Source organism: Physeter macrocephalus, chromosome 11, assembly GCF_002837175.3.
Source record: "Physeter macrocephalus isolate SW-GA chromosome 11, ASM283717v5, whole genome shotgun sequence".
Classification (NCBI taxonomy): Eukaryota; Metazoa; Chordata; class Mammalia; order Artiodactyla; family Physeteridae; genus Physeter; species Physeter macrocephalus.
Window position 1 is genome coordinate 106234268 of NC_041224.1, and position 20913 is coordinate 106255180.

At 38.5% G+C, this 20913-nt stretch overlaps 1 protein-coding gene across 1 annotated transcript in view; it reads right to left on the minus strand.

Moving 5' to 3' along the window:
* SUPT16H (SPT16 homolog, facilitates chromatin remodeling subunit) overlaps positions 1-20913 on the minus strand; it is a 32497-nt gene that overhangs the window by 5413 nt on the left and 6171 nt on the right. The window contains exons 2-22 of the mRNA XM_007104794.4: positions 13846-13938; positions 12623-12793; positions 11822-11974; positions 11112-11258; positions 10555-10706; positions 9217-9389; positions 7742-7832; positions 6872-6945; positions 6622-6734; positions 5213-5278; positions 5002-5097; positions 4804-4919; positions 4563-4716; positions 3926-4053; positions 3256-3391; positions 3026-3152; positions 2644-2762; positions 2018-2143; positions 1579-1691; positions 1213-1288; positions 631-800 (exon numbers count right to left, since the gene is read on the minus strand). Coding sequence (XP_007104856.1) covers positions 631-800; positions 1213-1288; positions 1579-1691; positions 2018-2143; positions 2644-2762; positions 3026-3152; positions 3256-3391; positions 3926-4053; positions 4563-4716; positions 4804-4919; positions 5002-5097; positions 5213-5278; positions 6622-6734; positions 6872-6945; positions 7742-7832; positions 9217-9389; positions 10555-10706; positions 11112-11258; positions 11822-11974; positions 12623-12793; positions 13846-13938 — 2594 coding nt within the window. The remainder of the gene's footprint in view (positions 1-630; positions 801-1212; positions 1289-1578; positions 1692-2017; positions 2144-2643; positions 2763-3025; positions 3153-3255; positions 3392-3925; positions 4054-4562; positions 4717-4803; positions 4920-5001; positions 5098-5212; positions 5279-6621; positions 6735-6871; positions 6946-7741; positions 7833-9216; positions 9390-10554; positions 10707-11111; positions 11259-11821; positions 11975-12622; positions 12794-13845; positions 13939-20913) is intronic.

The following is a 20913-nucleotide window of genomic DNA, read 5'->3' on the forward strand; positions in this document are numbered from 1 at the left end:
GGGCACGAACCCACGTCCCCTGCATCGGCAGGCGGACTCTCAACCACTGCGCCACCAGGCAAGCCCAACCCATTTCTTAAGAGGAGATTTATATTTATAGTGCCTCCCCTTCACAGGTAAGTGGAGGGGGAAGGAAGGCAGAGCAATCTACACTCATGGCTACACATGCCTCACCCTTTACCTGTGTAGTGACATCTCCCTATTTATCGGGGTTCCGGCACTTCTATGAGGAATTCTTTTAGCTGAAGTGTGAGTATACGAATGTCAAAGGCTAAAATAAAAATATATTCTATCTCATCTTTTAGTAAAAATAGAGAACTAGAAAGAAATATCCCCCACTTTCTGTAAATAAATTATTACACATGTGTATGGATCTTTTTATACATCCATCAACTAGAGTCAAAAAAGATCTTAGATTTTGATTTTCCTATATCCATAAACTACTGTTGGGTATTGAGGAAAAAGTGGCTCTATGTCTAACAGATCCCAAATTTTCGAGTCCTGGTTGATAACAACCCAAACGCAGTTTCACTAAGTACACCAGCAGATTTTATGTACAACATACCACACTCATATTCTATGGTACAATGTTCATGGGCTAAGTGGGAGATTGCTGGCAGGTCTACTTACTTCAACCATTCCTTGATGGGGTCAAGAGAGGCAACAGGAATGGCATTGATCATTGTCACTTTCTTGCTGTAGTCTTTGTAGACGATTACCATGTCAAAGTTCTTCAGGTGAAACTGGACTCGCTCAAAGTGAATCAGCTCCACTTCATCCAACGTCACCACAAAAGGTGGCTGTCAGGAAAGAACAGGATTATTTTCATAAAAATACTTCCCACAAAGCACTAGCATTTTCAAACACGTTCAGGATCTAAAAATCACTACACAAAGGATAACTAAACTGTTTGTTTGTTTTGGGGGGCAAAGACTAAATACAAGATACCAAGAAGCCCCAGTGAAAGGATCTGCAAGATCAAAATCTTTCCTCAAGGAGAATACATTTAAGGAAATTATGATGTAAAGAAACTATCTTTAAAAACTAAAGAGAATTTTAAAGAATCATTTGTTCAGTAAGTTTTATATCTAAGATAAGTGAGTATCAAAAATGAAAATCCAAAGAAATAAGGACCTAGTTTTCAAAATGTCTACCCTCTTGCTTTCTTTTCTCTAACACTTGTTTTCCTAAAAAGAGGTCAGAAATACTCACCCACTCTGTAGCATTTACCAGCGCACTACTAGTGGGCTGGAGGAGGCAGGTACTCCTATAGGGAGCGCCATTGAATCTGAAAGACAGCAAGAAACTCACCTAAGATGGGGCTCATTGCAAGAGAAACTGCTGCTGCCACAACAGGCTTCTTTCCTTTTCCCATTCCAAACACAACTCCAGCATGCTTGCTGGAAACTCATTTCCAGAGGGAGCCTCTCAGTCTTAGCCATTCACCCCAGCCCTTAAACATTTCCAAGAGGGAATGGATGTCCATAGGAAAAAGGACATGATATGTCATGTTAAATTATTATTAACGGAAGAATAACTAATTTTTCTAAAGGCCGAAAAGAGGAGGAGATACGTTACCCCAAGTCCCTAAAAGGCACTTCAAATTCCAGTTCCTCCTTTGTTAGAGCCTCTACTTTCTCAATGAAATTTTTAAAGGCTGTTTTCAGTTTGTGCCTCATTTCTCGTTCCATCTGCAGAAGAAAAAATTGCAAATTAACTCTAGTTATCACTTTACTTGTTAATAGTAATCCCTTCAGAAAGCATGAAGTGCTTTTGTAGTCCTTAATTCTGATAACTATGATACTAGCAGATACTTTATTACAGGTCACCATAATATTAACTGTAGAGCTGAGCCTGCAACTTAAGTCTAATCCATAAGCCATAGCACTACACCATGCCAGCAGATACTTGAGAAAGTTCTGCAGATAGTTTCAGGTGTTGTTTATAAAATATAACAATTACTGAACTCAGATCCGGACTGCATCCTACCTCAGTCCCCTGCAAAACCAAATTTCACCTGCTCAGCATAGAGGTCATCTCGGTCATGCATATGCTGATGTTTCCCCAAGTCTGTGGTGATCTCCCCCACTTCTGTGTAGAACTGCACATCTGTGTGCCGCTTCTTCCCAAACATGATGGCATTCTGAGGGCACAAAGCAGAAAGAACAAGAAAGAAGTCATAAGACTTCTTCCACAAAGAAGTCTACACAACAGACAAGCAAGATAACAACAAAACATGAAAATATTAAAACATCTACACTGGAAACCACAGCATTTATGTAAAGACAGTTAAACCATCCCTGGTGTGATCATCAATAATGACATCTGGGAATATGAAAGAGTATAAATTTTTAAAAGATTATGTTGGTAATACATTGTCTAAAGCAAAAATTTTCTATTTCAGAAACAGGAATTTGGAGAAGACCTTACACGTTTCGGAGGTCATTATATATCACACCAAAGGAACAAACACGCTTAACACCTTCTAGATGTCAGGCACTGTGGACTTTGTAAGCATTATTTGATTCAATCCTCCTGATGATCTTATGTGATAGGTGGTATTTTTCATCACTATTTCAAGGGAAAGAGGGAGATAGAAAGATCTTGCCCAAGAGCTAACAGCTAGCTGATAAAAAGATATACCTTGAGGTGAAAGTGCAAGACAATAATCATTTCCCCATCACACGGCTGGAACAAAGCATGCTTGATGTTATTGTATAGAATATCCACTTTGTCTCCTCGGACAGACGTGAAGCGAAAACCTCGGGGGGGAAGAAAGGAAGCAGCTAAGTATCAAGGAACATCATCAGGTTAGGCCAGAAGGTACTGAATCTTTTCTGGCTGATTTGAACAGGGTCAGAGGAAATGCCAATAAGGTACAGAGCTTTCCTTTCCTTCTGGCCATACAGCGATGTCAAAGTAGATTCCTCCAAGCACTTCCTTGTCCTACTATATTATCTGATCTGTCATTCCTACAAATGTGCCCCTGAAGACAAAGCCCAAGCATGAGAGAGATCATCCATACCATTGACATGGGCCTCCAGTGAGCCTTGCATCCTCTTTTGGGCAATATTCGGGCGAATGTACAGATCTTTCAGTTTGGGATTACTCCGGTTTAGATTGATCACCAGTGAGTCTTGTTTCACAATGCCCTAAGCAGAATGAAAATCAATGTGAATTTTCACGTATCTTTCCATGTCCCCAAAACCCACGTGTCCTTTTGCACAAAGGTGCTTTGTTGGTGTTCAGGTTCACCTCCTTCTCTTTTTCTTCTGCTTCCCGAGTCTTGTAACGCTTCTGCACTTCTTTTATAATTCGGAAAGCATTCTGAAGGTTCAAGGCTGGTACTGTTTGTTCTCCAGGTGCCTTCATATTTGAAGCTCGGTATGTACTGCAGAAAAGGGGAAGCACTTATGTGAGTTTCTTTATCACGCCGGGTAACCTGCACCAATTATTATGTTTTATAACTGGTTTAAAATCTTTTAGGAGAAAAAGGTACTACTGAATGGTGAAACAATGTCTGGAAAGCTGAAAAAACCTCGCTTTCTTCTCTCTTAAACAGAGAATATTATAAATGACTAATCCACTGGGTGGGGGAAACACACATATATTTAAAATCCAGCATAAGCTTCCCCAAATTATCCTATTCCACCTCAAGAATGAATAGACTCCAATGTGGCACACATTTGAGATTTTATCACCAAATATGTATATAGTGAGGATAAAATATCTTCACGAGGATTTAAATTAGGTACCATCCTCAAAACAGTACAAAGTTAGCAAGGTGAACCTAATCAAGTGCCACTGAGGAAGGTGCTGCCATTCACTAGAGTGGGGGAGAACACAGCACAGAGAACGAAATGTTTCTGAGGGTGGCACTTCTGCCAACAGGCATTTGGGGATGGTTGTTCTCCTGGGAACTCACATTTCCTTGACAAAAGTGGCTTCTGGGTTAGGAAAGATGTTGCCCTCATTCCTGCCCAGAGCACTGCCTGGGCAATAGAAGTTGATTCGCAAGTAAGTATAATCTCCTTCCACAGACATACTTATATTCTGTTCAAAGAAAGGAAAAGCATTAGCAAAATAAACAGATTTCTTTCCTAGATAAAGATCAGTAGCTACAGAGATGCTAAATTTAAGTTAGTAGTTACAAGCTGCTAAACCTAGCTTGTAATCCTTAATCTAAAACTAATAAACTACATATTTAGCCTATTTTTTTATATGACCAAATGTGTGTTTCCAAAAGAATCACTGAGTTCTCAAAGTTCTTTCTCTGTGCCACATTTCTGAAAACAGGTTAAAAAATTCTCAAAGTTCAAAGAGAAATAGGCCAATTACGTTTCTAGACTAGATCATTTAACTGTCTCCAAAGTGCAAACTGGAAAGGAAGGAAAATGACAGCAGGAGATTAGGGAGCGGGGGAAAGTCAGTAATGCAGGAAAGGTAGAGTCAGAAGGAGCAGAGTGCGAGAGACAATGCAGACAGGACAGTCATTTATGATAAGCAGGAGAGTCATCTATTTTAAGACACTGTTTGGATGGAGCTTGATTCAAAGTTAGTACCTTTATTGTGGCAATGTGAAAAGGCGTCGCAATGCCAAACACAGGCATTATTACAGTCTCGTATTTCTTATCAATATAGATCTTCATTTCCCGAATATGTGGTTCCTTAGGCATCAAAGACGGGTTCTTATAGGACACATTAGATTTACGAGCTCTGGAGTGGGAATGAAATGTTTTTGAGAAATTTCTGCAAATCACATATAACCCTAAAACAATCTTACTACTCCACACAAACTCTTACTTTTGAATCTGCTGTTCCCCTTTCTGTTCAGTCAATCGCCTCTTTGCTTCCTCGTTGAGTTGAGCCGCCAGTTCTTTTTGATGTGCTCTTCGCTTTTCTTCTGCAGTCATCTCATTCTAGAGAAGGGAAAAAAAACCCAAGTTATGAGAACCTGTGAACCATCAAAGTAATACAGTAAACTTAATACAGTAAACTTACTCGTGTTCTTTCTGTAAGTAATGCTGCTCGGGAACCTCTTCCCAACAGGTCCTCAGCCTCATCTTTCTCCTCTTCCTCTTCTTCCTCATCCTCATTCTATGGGGGAAACAAAATCATAATCAGAAATTCAGGTCTTAATTATTTTAGCCAATATTGTTTATCTTCTTCACTGTATCAAACTTCCTACACCACTCATTTATCTTCTTCCTACCTTTAGAAAAATCCCCACGTTCTTCACTTTCTTCTTCACAGAAGTGAGAATGGTAGCTGGGCCATCCTGGAATACAAGGAGGAAGTTAGACATCTGTAAGAGCATTTCGGTGAAACACTTTCACTTTCAAACCCAGTAAATAGCTGGGCCATGCTTTGAACCTTCTGGTACTAAAAAATCTTTGACAACAAATAAAACCAGTTATCTTCTGAAATGCACATCAGGAACTACAATTTGGGAGGCAACACTGGGATCATGATTAAGAATACAGGCTTGAGGGCTTCCCTGGTGGCGCAGTGGTTGAGAGTCCGCCTGCCGATGCAGGGGACGAGGGTTCGTGCCCCGGTCTGGGAAGATCCCACATGCCGCGGAGCGGCTGGGCCCGTGAGCCATGGCCACTGAGCCTGTGCGTCCGGAGTCTGTGCTCCGCAGAGGGAGAGGCCACGGCAGTGAGAGGCCCACATACCGCCAAAAAAAAAAAAAAAAAAAAAGAATACAGGCTTGATTTGAAACCTGGCTCAATCACTTTCCAGCTCTGTGACATTAGGCAAGTTACTTATACTTCTCTGTGCCTCAGTTTATCTGCATACTTGGATAAGAGTATTTATTTCATAGGGTTATTATAAGGATTCAATGAATTAATGCATAAACATGCTTAGCTTATAATAAGAGCACTGAAATATTTGCTATTATTAAGAATCAGTTCCTGCTAAGTGAAAGAAACCAGTCACAAAAAGACCCCAAATATCCAGAAAAGGCAAATCCTTAGAGAAAGAAAGTCAGTGCCTAGGCCTGAGGGGGAAATGGGGAGTGACGACTGCTAATGCGCACAGGGTTTCTTTCTGAGGTGATGAAAATGTTCTAAAATTAGACTGTGGTGATAGTTGCATAACTGTGAATATACTAAAAATCACTAAATTGTACACTTTAATTGTATGGTATGTAAACTAGCTCAATAAAGCCATTACTAAAAAAAAATCAGTTCCATTATTAGGATCAGTTCCTGACATTATCATAATCAAAGTTCAAGCCGCAATGTAATGAAGGGTTTGGCTTAAACAATCTCTATCCCTAGCTGTATTAGGCTATCATAGGGATCTCTCCTTCCCCTTAGCTAGCATTTAACAAATATAAAAACAAAAACCCCACATAAAATAGATAAGCAATAAACAAGAGTAAATAAGGATTTACTATGTAGCACAGGGAACTATATGCAGTATCTTATAATAATTTGTAATGGAAAATAATCTGAAAAAAATATATAACTGAATACTTTGCTGTACATCTGAGACTAACGTAATATTATAAATCAACTATACTTCAATTTAAAAAGGGGGAGGAACCATAGGGTAAAAATGCACTTCCAAAGTCAGTCCATGACCACTCAAAGTGGAAGAAGCAATACATACCTCATCCACAAGCACTGTGTCACCAATGAATAGGGCATAGGTTTTCTCTTCTGGTTTCTTCCCTTCCTTGTTAGTCAGGTCTGAGAATCCCAAATTGATGCTGAAAACCATTCCTAAAAGAGCAAAACAGGAATGAGTCAATGACTGTGAAAGGATGGAGAAGTGTGATTTTATACAGAATAGAGGGAGACAAAGCTAAAAGAAAATTTTCAAAAAGGTTGCTTTTCTATTGCATGCATGTAAAACTCACCTTTCTTCAGTTTGTACTGATTTTTACTATTAATTACTAAAGAGCCTTCACGGAATTCAATGCCCATTCCAAACCTAAAAAGGGAATGAAGAGAAACTTCAGCAATAGGCTAAAAGACCTCTAACCTGAGTCAAGTACAATATATCCTATTTCAATGTTCAAGATAAGGCAAGCAAACATGCTGAGTGATTTGCCCCTGCTGATCAGTCAGTTAAAGATCTGAGGACAGTCTTTGGGTTAATATGTTGAAAATGACTTTCTAATTAAGTACTGCATATAACACTTATTTAATAGAATGCGGTAACTGGCTTCATTAAGTCACCTAGGACAAGACTCGGTATAGGTCAGTATATTTCCTCTTGTCCATCAGAGAAGTCCAGAAATAAACTGTATACCCCAACTAGCTTCCATCTAAGGAGACTGCCTAGAGCTTTTGTTTCTCAAATGTCTTTGGTTCTGTAAGATGTTATTAGGTATTTCTAGGTGTTCAGTGGTCAAATACATTTGAGAAATACTGGATTAAATAAAAATTGAAAAAAGAATTTAAATAGTAGGATATCTCAGAGTACTTAATTTGCAAATATGAGCTGAGGTGTTTGTTCTAAGAAATATAGTATGTAATGTCTCCTCACATTTGTAATTTAAGGCTGGAACACTATTGGCATCTACTACATTGGTCTGGAAAAATCTCCACCCTATCCCTGGGAGAAGAACTCAAGTATTTCTCACATTCTCTGATAACACAATGTGTCTGGCACACAGTTAAGTTTAATAGTCCATAAATATTGGTTGAATCATCTAAGAATATTTTGCGTGACTGTCAGTCATGAAAACTGACTCAGAGTGACAACGTATATCATGGCATCTTACCCAAGGTTTTTGGTAATTTTGTTCAGCAGCTCTGGCTTCTGCTTTTTAACCACATCCATGACAGCATTATATACATCACATATCTTCACACCTAATGAGACAGACATGGGACATTAAAGCATCTTTCAGAAAAAAAAAACACCAAAATCACATTTTTTTAATCAACATTTTTTTTCACCTATTAAGTCCACTAGGGACTTCCCTGGTGGCACAGTGGTTAAGAATCCGCCTGTCAATGCAGGGGACACGGGTTCCAGCCCTGGTCTGGGAAGATCCCACATGCCGCGGAGCAACTAAGCCCATGCGCCACAACTACTGAACCTGCGCTCTAGAGCCCGTGAGCCACAACTACTGAAGCCCACACGCCTAGAGCCCGTGCTCTGCAAAGAGAAGCCACTGCAGTGAGAAGCCCCTGCACCGCAACGAAGAGTAGCCCCCACTTGCTGCAATTAGAGGGAGCCTGCGTGCAGCAACAAAGGCCCAATGCAGCTATAAATAAATAGATAGATAGATAGATAGAGAGATAAATAAATAAATAAATATTCCCTAAAGCAGGGTTTCTCAAAGCATAAAATAAGGAATACAGTTGCAGGAGTGGTAGGACTTAGAAATGTGCATTTTAAAAAACAATCTGCCTGGTCATTCTTCAATTACACTGTTTTTTAGAATCACTCCAGTGGGACTGTGGAACCCCAGCTGGTCTCAGTGAAATAATTCAAGAGTTGATAAAAGGCATCACATTAAACTTATTATACATTTTGAAAAACAGGACTACTAAATGGGTGAATTACTGCTGGAAGAACTCTGGACTTAATTTTTCAGGGTCTAGGATGTGAATACATATTTCAAGCCAGATATGGTAGCCTCAGAGGGGTTTTTATTATTAAACTACCTAGGACTATGATCTCTAATTGGATTTCTCAAGATCGACTTGAGGTATCATGGGGGAATGGTGCCTGGAAGCTCTGCAAAACATGAGCGGGCTTACGAAGTAGTTTGAAGGTGGTAAACGTGAAGTCCCATTTAGCCATCTGGGAGTGAAAAGTCTCAAGGCAAAAGAGGTGTCAAGTGCTTTGCTTTTGAGGTAGGCAGCTGCTTGCTTAGCAGGGTTGCTATTAGATCTTCTCTCAAACTAAGATTCCGGGTATCCATTCAATATAGGATTAATATTACACAGCCTGTTGGGAGAGATACTACTTCTCAGAACTTTCTCAAGAAAAGTAATAAGGCCAGAGTATTTTATGAAGATCTGGACACAGAGGCCTAACCAGTCAGAGGTTTTTTTAAGCATCAGTATAAAACCACAATAACCACCCACGCATGAAAGAAAAGTACACTGAGGAACTAAATGCTAGGATGACTGGAGGTTAGTAAAATCTAATTCTATTTACAGTACAAGAGCCTTAGGAATAAACATGCCCATAAACGCTACATTTTTGTTACATGATTTCTAAACCTTATCTAAGGCACCTTACCATGTCTTAGTTCCTTTAGCAGCTCCTCTTGAAGCTGAAGCAAAAAGTTGTAATTTTCTTGAACCTCCTGAGAAGGATCAACCATCAAAGTGCGAACAAGGTTGGAGCAGTAAGATTTGAAGCGAATACCCATGGCACAGGTAATGGCCCCAAAATGCATGTGATTCTTGTCACTAGAGACCAAAGGAAGAAAGCATTTCATTACACAAACTAGTGAAGTCCTTAGGATCACTAACACACACATCTGTAATCACTACCTTTCCCTGCTATATCCCAAAGCTGAAGCGGAAAAATGACCTAAACTTTTTTTTAAAAGAACAAACCAGTTTATAAATGCTCTGGAGTAACTTTAATGGCCAAAGCTTTTAGGATAAAAATTCAGTAAAAAGTTGTTGTATCCTAAGTATGTAAAACATATACTGAATTTTATTCATTATAGCTTAACAGCATGGTGGTAAGGCATCACCTTTCCACCAGCCCACTATGAATTCACTATGAATTAATCCTTTCCAACCAACCAGGACACACAGCATTCTTTACAGTGTTTTTATTTTTATTTTATTTACTTATTTATTTTAAAGCCTATGGTTATAACATCATTGCATGTATGTATGGATGGATGGATTTATTTATTTATTGGTTGCATTGTGTCTTAGTTGCGGCATGCTGGATCTTCACCGAGGCGTGCAGGATCTTTCGTTGTGGCACAGGCTCTTCGTTGCGGCGCATGAGCTTCTCTCTAGTTGTGGTGTGCGGGTTTTTCTCTCTCTAGTTGTGGCGCGTGGGCTCCAGTGTGTGTGGGCTCTGTAGCTGTGGCGCACGGGGTCCAGAGCACGTGGGCTCTGTAGTTGCAGCACGCGGTCTCTTTCATTGAGGCGTGCGAGCTCAGTAGCTGTGGTGCGTGGGCTTAGTTGCCCCGCGGCCTGTGGGGTCTTAGTTCCCCAACCAGGGATCGAACCCACGTCCCCTGCACTGGAAGGCAGATTCTTTACCACTGGACCACCAGGGAAGTCCCCTCTTTAAAGTATTTTTTTTTAAATTAGAAGGGGAATTACATTACGATATATTTAATAAGATTTTTTTTCAACATTTTGCATTTTTCTCGGCATTTTAAATCATCTGGAAAATGCTTACAATCAAATACTCAAGTTAAGAAATGAGTAACTGTGAAATAAAATAAAAATATGCATAGAATAAGAAGATAATATAAAAAAAAGCAGGCTAATGATTATTCTTTCTCCTCCTACTTTTTTGAATTCCAGAATGAGTCCAAGAAAAAAACAGGCCAAAGGCTGAAATGCTCTGGTTGTTGTTGTATTTTGAAATTCTCCCACTTACCTCACCACACTGAACTTGAGGTTATAGTTGCCACCACTCTGAATGATAGGAGGGTAACACATTTCCACAGTAGAAGGGTCTGCCCCGGCTAGGTATTTTTTCTCTTCTATGGCCTTTTCCACAGACTCAGCCAGTTTGCTGTGTCGAACTTTCTGTAAGTATATCCAGAAATAAAACAATACTTACTAGAGAGTGGCAGAGGGGTGCTGGGTTTTTAGATATCACCATTTGAAGATAACATATATCCTGATATCATATAGGATGCTAGAGAAGTCTTACAAAGTGGTTTATGCACCACTTAACATACTGGTGTACATGTAAAGCAAATTTAGAGAATATGTGGAATTCAGAGCTATTCAAGGAATTCTCAAGTGAAATACTGGGTAACCTCCAGAAACTACAGTGCAGGTTTATAGTTATTTTGAAAGAGAGCTGGCACAATTACACACCAACTTATGTATCAAAGGGAAGCCGAACACACACCAAAAAACGCTGCATGGGAGAGACTTACTTCTGCTTCATTAAAACAGTAAAAAGACGCCCCCCTCTCTTTTCACCTCATCTGCATCGACTATTTCCATGACTCTTTCCTTGAAGAATTTGTTGAAGACCTCAGAGGTGATGCTGGCTGCTTTCTTCATTAGATTGAGCTCTCCATCCTCCTTTACAGCAATGGTATAGGCCACAACTGCACTGATGTCTATCTGCAATCAAAGCAATAAACAGTTTCTAACATGCAGATACAGAATTCCTAAAGAAATATCTCTCTCCCAAGTCAAATATTATCAGTGATGATATTTGGTTATTTAATAGCAAACTACTCATCAGCAGTCTGCAGAATATCTAAATCTCCTCTTCTTGGATTGAATAAACATCTGAAAGAGCTCTTTACCAGGTCACTGGTGTATTCTAAGAGGCATTAAACTAATGTATCATTTAAAATGTAAATATAAATGCCTCTCTCTTGAGGTTTCCGTAAAGGCTGAAGGAAGGCAGACAGGAAAGAAAAGAAAAACAAAACAAAATTTTTTTTGGACAAGAGATTTTCCTCAGTTTCCCTCTGAAGTACCTGAACTCTCTCCTGAATGCCTCATTCCTATTTGGAAAGTAAAACTGCCTTACTGCTCAGCCGAAGGGAATGAAAAATGGAAATGTGAATGAATATATAGCTTTCCCAAAACAAATTCTCTGCATTATCTGTTATGGAAGCTCCTCACAATTTTGTCTTCTCAACTCTCAATGTGCCTATTTCCAAGAGTATTCTTACTTTGTCAAAGCCCTCTTTGTTGAGGCAGTCATTCCAGCTCTTCATGAACTCTCCTGGGAATTTGTCTTTGCTGAACACTCCAATCTTCTTGCCATTCTTGCTTTCTTTAATGGCTTCAATCATTTTATCAAAGCTGCTCTTATTACTTTCATTCTATCAGTGCCACAGGGAGGAAAAGGGGTTCAGTTTCAGAATTAGACATTGATGTTCTACTAGTACTAGGCAGAGAATATTCTAAACTACAGAAAGAATAAATTCTATTTCCCCTTCTACTACCTACTTCTTTAGGGCAGACTATAACACACCAAAAGGTAACACAAAATTTCTTTGGATATCTTTATATGCTTAAGTGAAGTACCATATAAGCTGAGAAGGCTATTCTTTTTCTTCAGGAACAGCTAAGAAACTCAGATACAAAGGTGAACAACATTTTGAGAAGAAATCTTCTCAGAAGAGAAGTGGGCAGTATAACAAAAAAGATTACATTTGATAAAAACTGGAAATGAGGTATGCCTCATTTTCCGTAAGGATATTTAAAGCTATTTGTTCTAATTAAGGCGCTCAGATTAAAACAAACAAGTTTACAGTGTCAAGAATGGATAAAGTTAGTGTTCACCAGAATTTCATAACCCACTTGTCTTACTGCAGAACTGATAGGACTATTGAACTCTTTTCTTCCTGACTAACAAATGACAGTCAGCTAAATCTTCCCCTGTATTTTTTAAATTCCTAGAAGGCTTTTCTGTTTATCACTTTTAAACATTCTTTCACATTTATGACACCTTCTTTATTAGTTCTGACCTTTTCTCGTATGAGCAGTGTGATGGCAGGGGCACCATTAGCATTCTCATTGCCCTTAGTGTTAGCAATCTGTTTCAAGAACTCCACTTTTTTCTTGCTGGCCATAAAGATGATTTTGTCATCACAGAAGACCATGATAGTATCAGTTAGTTCATAACCAAAGAGCCATGTCTATGGGAAAAGACAACAGTGTGTACAGATACAAAAAAATTAATGTACTTACACAGAAATATTTATAAATTAAGGTATCTGGTATTAACTTCCAAATAAGTTAAGGTATTAACTTCCAAATAATCTTGGAATGGGGGAACCTGGATGTAGATTCAAATGAAATGAGATTGGTCAGGAGTTGACAATTTATTGGATAATGGGTACACAGGAGTTCAATGTATTCTTTTATCTACTTTTATTTGTTTGAAACATTCCATAATAAAGACCATCAAGTCGTTTGGATAATGTGTTTATACGAAGTATATTACTGTTTAGTAGGACAGAAATGCATAAAACAAGAGACAGAGAAGCACCTCAGGGAACTGTGCATTCTAGCTCCCCAAAGATTGCTAGTTGCCTACCAATTACTCATATCTTCTCTCTCAAAGAGACTCATGACCTTTAGCTGGGCAAAATGCTCAGCACAAAGACCCTATTTCCCATCCTTTCTTGTAGCTAAGCATGACCATTAGATTAAATTTGGGCCAATAAGTTATAAGTAGAAGTATTCTGTGGGACTTGAAGCAAGTCTCTTTAAAAAAAAGGAGGGAGAGTCTCCCATTTTATTCCCTCTCTCCATTCTTTTTGCTTGGAATGCAGATATAAGGGTGAAGCTGCAGCAGATTTTGCAAAATGAGCACAAGGGCTATACTCTATGGATGGCAGAGTAGAGACCGGGAAAAAACCTGGGTCCCTGAAGACTATCTAAGAGAAAAAGAAATATTTTTTTTAACCCACTGTTATTTAGATTTTTCTGTTATTTAAAGTTAAATCCATCCTAATTTATATACTTCTCTTCCTTTCTCCTTATGTTCTAAATCAGTGCTGTTCACTGAACTTTTTGTGACAGAAATATTCTGTATGTCCTCTGTCCAACACGATAGCCACTACTGAGTACTTGAGACTTAGGACTGAGGAGTTAAAACTTTAATGTGGCTAGTGGCTACCATATTGAACAGTACAGTAGCTGATTCAATGACTCTCAGGGCTAAACACAGCTGTAAATTTCTCACCTGTAAGGCAGTTGATTTGGCATAAACGATTTCTTCATCAACACCCACTGATACAACAATGGCATCAACGTTGGCATACTCATCTTCTCCTTTCTGAAAAGTAGAGTAAGTAATTTGTTCATTTTCTTTCACACTAGCAAAATAGGAATACAAACTTCAGTATTTACCCAAGATATGTGTAATTTTTTCCTAACAGAAATTCTAAGTTTAAGGTACATATTTGCCTGGCAACCTCACAGCCATCACTTACTCTATGTTTAAAACAGCTTTCTGAGACAGAATTCACATACAATTCACCCACTTTAAGTGTACCGTTCAGTGGTTTTCAGTGTATTTAGTTATGCAGCTATCACAAATTTTAGAACGTTTTCATCCTCCCCCCAAAAACCCATTAGCAATAATTATCCATCTCCCCCCAGCCGTAGGCAACCACTAATCTCATTTGTCCCTAAGGGTTTGTCTATTCTGGGCATTTCATATAAACGGAATCAGAATATGTGGCGTTTGTGTCTGGCTTCTTTCACTTAATATGCTTTGAAGGTTCATCTATGTTGTAGTATGTATCAATACCACATTCCTTTTTATTGCTGAGTAACATTCCATTATGTGGATATAACACATTGTATCCATTCGTCAATTGTTTGATATTTGGGTTGTTTCTATCTTTTGGCTACTATGAATAATGCTGCTATAAACATTCACAGAAGTTTCTGTGTGCACATATATTTCTCTTGAGTATATATCTAGGTGAGGAATTGCTGGTTATATGGTAACTCTATGTTTAACTTTTTGAGGAAACACCAGACTGTTTTCTAAAGTGCCTGCACTATTTTACATTCCCAATAGTAACATATGAGGGTTCCACTTTCTCCACATGCTGACCAACACTTGTTATCTTTTTTATTATCTACATAGCCACCCAATGGGTATGAAGTAGTATCTCACTGTAGTTTTGATTTGCATTTGCCTAATGGCTAATGATGTTGACTGAGTCCCCATTCACATGATTCCTGATGATCTGTATACCCTTTCTGGAGAAGTGTATATTCAGATCCTTTGCCCAATTCTGCAACTGGGTTACTGCTTAATTACTAAGTTTTAAGAGTTATTTTTATGTTCTAGATATGTCTCTTACCAGATAAGATTTGCATTATTTTGTCCCATTCAGTGGGTTTTCTTTCACTTTCGTAATGATGTTGTCCTTTGAAGCACAAAAGTTTTTAATTTTAAATAAGTCCAAATTATTTTCTTGTGCTTTTGATGTCGTATCTAAGGTGGCTTTGCCTAATGCAAGGACATGAAGATTTACCTATACTTTCTTCTACAACAGTTTTATAGTTTTAGCTCTTATATTTAGATCTATGACTCATTTTTGAGTAAATTTTTGTGTATGGTGTGAGGAAGGGGCCTAACTTCATTATTTCGCATACAGATAACCATTTGTTCCAGCACCAAGGCAGTGGCACCAAACTGTTCTTCACTATCACACACTCATAGGGAAAAAAGCCAGTTTCACTAAAAAATGTCCTTGACACAGTAAAAATGATTAATATTCTGAAATGCTAACCCTTGAGTATATGTCTTTTTAATATTCTGTGTAAAGAAATGGGAAGTACACACAAAGCATTTCTGTGTGCAAACTGAAGTATGAAGGTTGTCTCAAGGAAAAGCACTTGTATAATTACTTGAGTAACAAACTGAACTAGCCATTTAAACAGAGTTGGGCATCTGGCATACATTTCTTGAAAATGAATTAAGTGAGCCTATCACTTCAAGGAAAACAAATGACAAACATGTTGTCAATGATGAAATTCGAGTTTTCATGCAAAAATCAAAATTTTGAAAAACTTGTACCCACCATTGTGAACTTGACAGCTTCTCTACTTACTCAAGACTTTTCTGATATCAGTGGTGATATTAACATACATGATTCTCCAATATCATAAAATGAAATGTGTACATTTACCAGATCTGTACAACTGAGGGAATCAATATTTTCCAAATAAGCAACGCATATTACAAAATCATCCATGGGTAAAGGATCAAAGGTGCAAGACAGACCCATAACTTGAGTATGAAAAGTTCACTGCTGTGGTTTTAGATTCCACATTACAACTAACTTTCAAGAGATTACCACTTCCAGACTTTTAGGGTAGTAATAACAAAGAATATCCATAATTATCTGGAAAGGTTATTAAAATTTCTCCCTTTTCCAGCTTCATGAATGTATGAAGCTAAATTTTTTTATGTACTTGATACAACCCATACAAAGAAATGCTTTGTGGGGACCTGAATAATTTAAGAATGTAAAGGGGTCCTGATATCAAAGAGTTTGAGAACCACTGTGCTATGATTCCTACAACGTATATTAACACTAACTCTGGCATCAAATATTCTCTCCTCCCCAAAATTTTGCTACATGCACTCCAACTATGGGATTTTGTGGCACTAGAATTACTAGTACCTTGATAACCTCCCAAAATTAGCAACAGGTACTCCCCTATATTTAATGTTTACGTGTTCTGGCTACTGACATATATTTCCTAAACATCTGTCTACAAAAAACACCACTGAAACTAACCAAGAAGTGCCTTTTAGTATTTTTTGATACTTGAAATCTTGGTTGAGTCAAAATTTTTTAGCAAAAAAACACGTACGAAAATTCAAAATACACAGTAATAAATTTTTTAAAAGTATATGAAGAGGGACTTCCCTGGTGGCACAGTGGTTAAGAATCTGCCTGCCAATGCAGGGGACACGGGTTCGATCCCTGGTCTGGGAAGATCCCACATGCCACGGAGCAGCTAAGCCCGCGCGCCACAACAAGAGAAGCCACCGCAAGGAGAAGCCTGCGCACCACAACGAATAGCAGCCCCCGCTCACGGCAACTAGAGAAAGCCCGCGCGCAGCAACGAAGACCCAACGCAGCCAAAAAAAAAAGTACATGCAGAATATAATTATGTAACTTAATCATTAATAATATGGGAAAACCATATAAAGGGATCTCAATATAATTGAAAATATGGAGAGAGAAAAAAAGACCCAAGTATTCAGCTTTTTTATGAAGATAGGGGAAACAAATCCATCAAAATCTCCAGGATTTCAATGAATACAAAATGCCTGGTTTTCCACTGCCCATCAAAAAGGTAAGAGGATGAATCCTAATTTCTCTTGGAACCCATGTGCTTTGACCATTTCATAGACTATTCTTGATTGATTCTTTACAAACACCAGTGGGCTCTAACATCAGAAAAAATAAATAACAGCAGAATTTAATATCTAAAGATAATAAATTTAAATAAAATTTTTCTTACAATGTGATTCAATGAAAAGGATTACAGTAAAGCCAAATATTTTCACAGCAAAATCTGGGGCACTACTTTGTATTTTCAAACCTTATGAGTACAAATGCCTTATACAGGTTACATCTGCAAACAGTCTTCTGAAACTGTGGGAGATTTTTAATAATCTGCTTGTAAAACTTACATGATAAGTTACCAAAGTAACATTATAATAAAGTTATATATAATACTCAAATATTTTCAGATTAACTTGTGTCTGGAATTTGTTCTAAAATACTGGAGTGGGGGTGGGGGCTGGCAAAAAGAAAGAGAAGCCACAAGGCTGGCAGCCGCCGCCCCAGGGCCAGGCCTACGGTCAGCTCCAGGTGCTGGCTGTCTGAGGCAGCTGGGGCTCAACTCTGCTGCTTAACCCGCTCCAGATTCCCACGTGACCTCTTCTGCTGGGGAGGTCTTTAGGACTCACTGAGCACCTGTCAAATCTGGACTTAACGATTTCTGTGCTCCCTTTTCTCGATGAACCATTTTGCAGCAGTGACCCCTGGTGTGCAGACTCTCAACATCCACCAAACCCTTTCTGTCTCCAAAGCCTGCCACTTTCCAGTCTGTCTGGTCCACTTAACACTCAAGTGTTGCTGAAACAGGTGTTTCAGATGGGAACACTATTTACTGAGAAAGCACTTTCTGTATGTAATCTACAATCCTCACAATAAAACTTTAGCTGTAGTATGCATCATCATATTCAAAACCCCAAATCAAGACCTAACACACTCAAAACTCCCACATAGGCAGTTCTCACACTAATGATGATATAGGCTTAAAAAAAAAAAAAAAAGGTGCTGCAAATCTAATTAAAATACACATATTAAGTTTAAGATATATTTTTCATTAGGATACAATTATAACAGGCAAAGTTATACTTTTTCTATCATCTCGATATATTTTTCATTAGGATACAATTATTATAACAGGCAAAGTTATACTTTTTCTGTCATCTCTATCTCTTTCAGTTAACAAAACAGAGGAGAGAATATTTTCATTAGGGTCCTTAAGATAAAGATGAAATTATTTGGAAGGTTTCTGATTTTTATCTATAAGGAGACGTAGGGTCATTTGACAAAATTTTCTGCCTTCTATATTTAGAAAGACAGTATGCTTACTGGGTAAGGGCTCATGTGAAGCCAGACTCCCTGGGCTTGAAGCCATGACCCCACCACTTATGGTGACCCAACCTCTCTGTGCTCCAGTCTCCTCCATCTTCACATCTATAAGTGTTGCTATGAGAATTAAATGAGCTAATGTGTATAAGGTACTTAGAACAGTGCCTAGCCCACAGTAACTACTATGTGTTTCCCATTATTATTAAAGACTGAAATGTAGAAGAAACACAGGCAGAACACTCTTTGACATAAATCATAGCAATACTTTTTTTGGATCTGTCTCCTAAAGTAAAGGAAATAAAAGCAAAAATAAACAAATGACACCTAAGCTTTTGCACAGCAAACTACCAACAAAATGAAAAGAAAACCTTCTAAATGGGAGAAAATTTTACAAATGATATGAATGAAAAAAATATACATATATCCAAAATATATAAACAGCTCACACAACTCAATATCAAAAAACCAAACAACCCGATTAGAAAATGGGCAGAAGACCTAAATAAACATTTTTCCAAAGAAGAAACACAGATGGCCAAAAGGCACATGAAAAGATGCTCAACATCACTAATCATCAGAGAAATGCAAATCAAAGCCACAGTGAGATATTACCCCACATCAGCCAGAATGGCTATCATCAAAAAGAACACAAATAACAAATGCTGGCGAGGATGTTGAGAAAAGGGAACCTTTGTGCACTGTTGGTGGGAATGTAAATTTGTGCAGCCACTGTACACTATGGAGGTTCCTGAAAAAACAAAATTCAGAACTACCATATGATCAGCAATTCTACTCCTGGGTATATATCCGAAGAAAATGAAAACATTAATTTGAAAGGATATATGGGGACATTAGCTCATTTAATTCTCACAGCAACACTTATAGATGTGAAGATGGAGGATACTGGAGCACAGAGAGGTTGGGTCACAATAAGTGGTGGGGTCATGGCTTCAAGCCCAGGCAGTCTGGCTTCAGAGTGAGCCCTTACCCCAGCAGGCATATATGGGGTGGTGCAGTGATTAAGAATCCACCTGCCAATGCAGGGGACACGGGTTCGATTCCCGGTCTGGGAAGATCCCACATGCCACAGAGCAACTAAGCCTGCACACTACAACTACTGAAGCCCATGCGCCTAGAGCCCGTGCTCTGCAATGAGAGAAGCCACTGCAATGAGAAGCCCAGGCACCGAAACAAAGAGTAGCCCTGCTCGCCTCAACTAGAGAAAGCCCGCACGCAGCAACAAAGACCCAACGCAGCCAAAAAGAAAAAAAGATATATGCACCCCAATGTCCATTGCAGCATTATTTACAATAGCCAAGATATGGAAGCAACCTAAGTGTCCATCAACAGATGAATGGATAAAGATGTGGGGCGTATGTGTACACACACACACACACACACACACAGGAATATTACACTCAGCCATAAAAAAAAATGAAATTTTTCCATCTCCAACAACATGGATGGACTTAGAAGGTATTATGCTTAGTGAAAAAAGTCAGAGAAATACAAATACTGTATGATATAACTTATATGCGAAAGCTAAAAAATAAACTAGTGACTATAATGAAACAGACTCACAGATATAGAAAACAAACTAGTGGTTACCAGCGGGGAGGGACAAAATAGGGGTAAGCGGTTAAGACTTGCAAACTACTATGTATAAAATAAACAAACTATAAGGACATATTGTATAGCACAGGGAATGCAGCCGATCTTTTATAACTATAAATGGAATAATATAACCTTTAAAAATATAACCTAAAAAAATTACAATTTAATATCAGTTGTGCTTACATTATCTTTATTTTTTAACAGCAATTTTTTATTTTTTGGAAAGTGACACAACTGTCCATTTACAGTGATATAAAGTATGTTCTCTGGATGTATTAAGGTTAAAGACTTTTTTGGAAGATGAAAAGATGACAGAGAGTGGTAAATGACTAAGTGCCTGACAAGCATTCTCAGCCGGAAGATATTGATGTCAAGTGTGCGTATCTCATAGAGCCCTAATGGGCTCAGGGCTCGGGAGGCACCAAGTATTAGAGAAGGGGAAAGGGACATATTGAACACGGATAAGTTCAGAGCTAAGAACAGAAGGTCTGGTCAGCAAGCTTAAGTCCCCAGTTCTCGGAAGTCCTGAGACAACTCCTAATCCTTCCGCAAAGAGACTTAATTTATTCTTTGGAGAAAGGAGCTCAAAAAGGCTCTAGATACTAGGCCTAGCAGAAGGCAAGTACTAAATGCTGAGGAATTACATGAAAATCTGTTTTCTGAATGACAACAACTGCCCCAAAGACAAGAATTAGAGGACTTTTCTTTGAGCATCACTGAATTCAGAGAAAATACTTCAGATACTGTCAGTATCTGGGGGTTCTCCATGGAATAAGCTAACCTATTCACTCTATCGTAACCCCTCTCTACTAGTTGAGAGACCCTATTCATGCAGAGCTTCCCACCAGTTTCTTATTACCTTATTCTTAATACAAATGGGTAGCCAAGCCTCATTTTGATTTTGTGAAGTGTCTTTCATGTAAGAGAGAAAGCAAAGAAATCCAGAGGAAACAGGCATGGCCGAGGACAGAAAATAAAAATCAAATAAAACATCC